This window comes from Dermacentor variabilis, chromosome 1, assembly GCF_050947875.1.
Source record: "Dermacentor variabilis isolate Ectoservices chromosome 1, ASM5094787v1, whole genome shotgun sequence".
Lineage (NCBI taxonomy): Eukaryota > Metazoa > Arthropoda > Arachnida > Ixodida > Ixodidae > Dermacentor > Dermacentor variabilis.
The window spans coordinates 139,488,129-139,490,096 of record NC_134568.1 but is presented as its reverse complement, the minus strand read 5'-3'; the positions used below and the strand labels follow the sequence as shown (position 1 = coordinate 139,490,096).

The following is a 1,968-nucleotide window of genomic DNA, read 5'->3' as shown; positions in this document are numbered from 1 at the left end:
TCTCCGGCTTTCGTTTATTTTTTTGCACATCCTTCCCAACTTGTTAGGCGCAGTGAACACGACCTTTATACCAGCCCGGCCTGCGGCTTTCTTGATGCGATGGGATACACCATGTATATACGGTATCGCAACAGTCTTGGTTAAAAGACATCACCCGCTTCGCGCTGTTTCTTGGGGGAACGAACCTCTTGCAAAAAAACTTCCGCCAAGGATGACAGCATTTGCTCAGGATAGCCACTTGTTTTAAGCCGCTGGACTTGATTGGAGAGGCTGCTGGACATCGAGTGGTGGCAAGAGCGAACGACCGCATTTCTAAGGGCCCCTAGGGCGATGGAGCGCTTCACCACTTTAGAATGGTTGGATGTGTAGGGGAGAAGGTGTTTTTTGGAACGCGGGACATATATCCAACACGTGTGCCCTTCCTGGAGGTGTAGTGCAAGGTCTAGACCTTGCACTACACCTAAGAAGAAGCTAAGAAGCGGATTTGGCCTTTTTCCGGCAGTTCTCTTGTGAACGTCAAACCTCGATAGATGCACTTGAATTTTTCAAACACTTGGTCGACCAGGGTTGTGGCTTCATTAGGGTGGGCAGATAGGATCACCAGAAAATCGTCGACGTAGCGAGACACCTTCTTAACAGGAATTGTGCTGAGTTGCTCCTGGAGGAGTCTATCATAGTGCGCCAACCATAGATCACTCATTATGGGCGCAATACGAGAGCCTATGCAAATCCCGTTCTTTTGCACATAGAACTCTTCATTATGCTGGATGACGGTAGATCTTAGGTAAACCTGCAGCAGGTCCAGGAAATTGGCGACGCTGGTGCCAACCGCATTCTGGAACCGGACTTCACCTATCGTTTCTATGCCTTCCTGCACGACGGCGAAGAGGCCATCTTGAGGTAGGGAATAATATAGGTCCTTGATGTCTACCGAGAATGCCTGTGCTCTATTGATGCTTGACTCCTTTAGGAACTGGTCTACCTCTGTCGAGTTGCGTACTAAAAACGGGTCATTTATTGGAAGCTGCCTGAGACCTTCCAGAAGGTAGGACCCTAGGCACTTTTGCCAAGTACCCACTTCCGAAACAATGACTCTGAAGGGGTGGCCCATCTTGTGAGTTTTAACAGTGAAAAAGGCGGAAAGGCTTATTCCTTTGGAGCGCTTGATCGCCTTAGACAACTTTTCTAGACCGGCTTCCTCACATCTGCCTACGGCGAACTTCTTGGTCTTGGAAGGGTTGAACCCATCGGCAACATTGAAATTTTCTTTGAGTGCGCATTCTGCGGAAAGGTGAAATTGCAGGGAGCGGCATACAACAAAGCCGCCTTCTTTATCTGACACTAGCAACTTTAAGTCACTACTCCGCAGCTCCGCGTTCCAAAAAACACCTTCTCCCCTACACATCCAACCATTCTAAAGTGGTGAAGCGCTTCATCGCCCTAGGGGCCCTTAGAAATGCGGTCGTTCGCTCTTGCCACCACTCGATGTCCAGCAGCCTCTCCAATCAAGTCCAGTGGCTTAAAACAAGTGGCTATCCTGAACAACTGCTGTCATCCTTGGCGGAAGTTTTATTGCAAGAGGCTCGTTCCCCCAAGAAACAGCGCGAAGCGGGTGATGTCTTAACCAAGACTGTTGCGATACCGTATATACATGGTGTGTCCCATCGCATCAAGAAAGCCGCAGGCCGGGCTGGTATAAAGGTCGTGTTCACTGCGCCTAACAAGTTGGGAAGGATGTGCAAAAAAATAAACGAAAGCCGAACACCTGGACCGTGCAATAAGCAACATGTCCCCAAGCCTGTACATTGCAGTACCAATGTAGTGTATTCCATTCCCACCACTTGCGGCTGCACTTACATAGGGCAAACAGGACGCTGTATTAATGAACGTTTGCGCGAGCATGCTCACTGTGTCAAGATTAAGACTGGCAGTAATCTGGCTGTTCATTGTGCGAAGTGTGGCTGTACT

At 49.2% G+C, this 1,968-nt stretch overlaps 1 protein-coding gene across 1 annotated transcript; it reads right to left on the bottom strand.

Annotated features, from left to right (window-relative positions):
• Positions 1-460: 460 nt before the first annotated feature.
• On the bottom strand, positions 461-1,111 carry LOC142586392 (uncharacterized). The gene has a single exon (XM_075697655.1). It carries the CDS (start codon positions 1,109-1,111, stop codon positions 461-463), a length of 651 nt encoding a protein of 216 aa, XP_075553770.1.
• Positions 1,112-1,968: the final 857 nt, after the last annotated feature.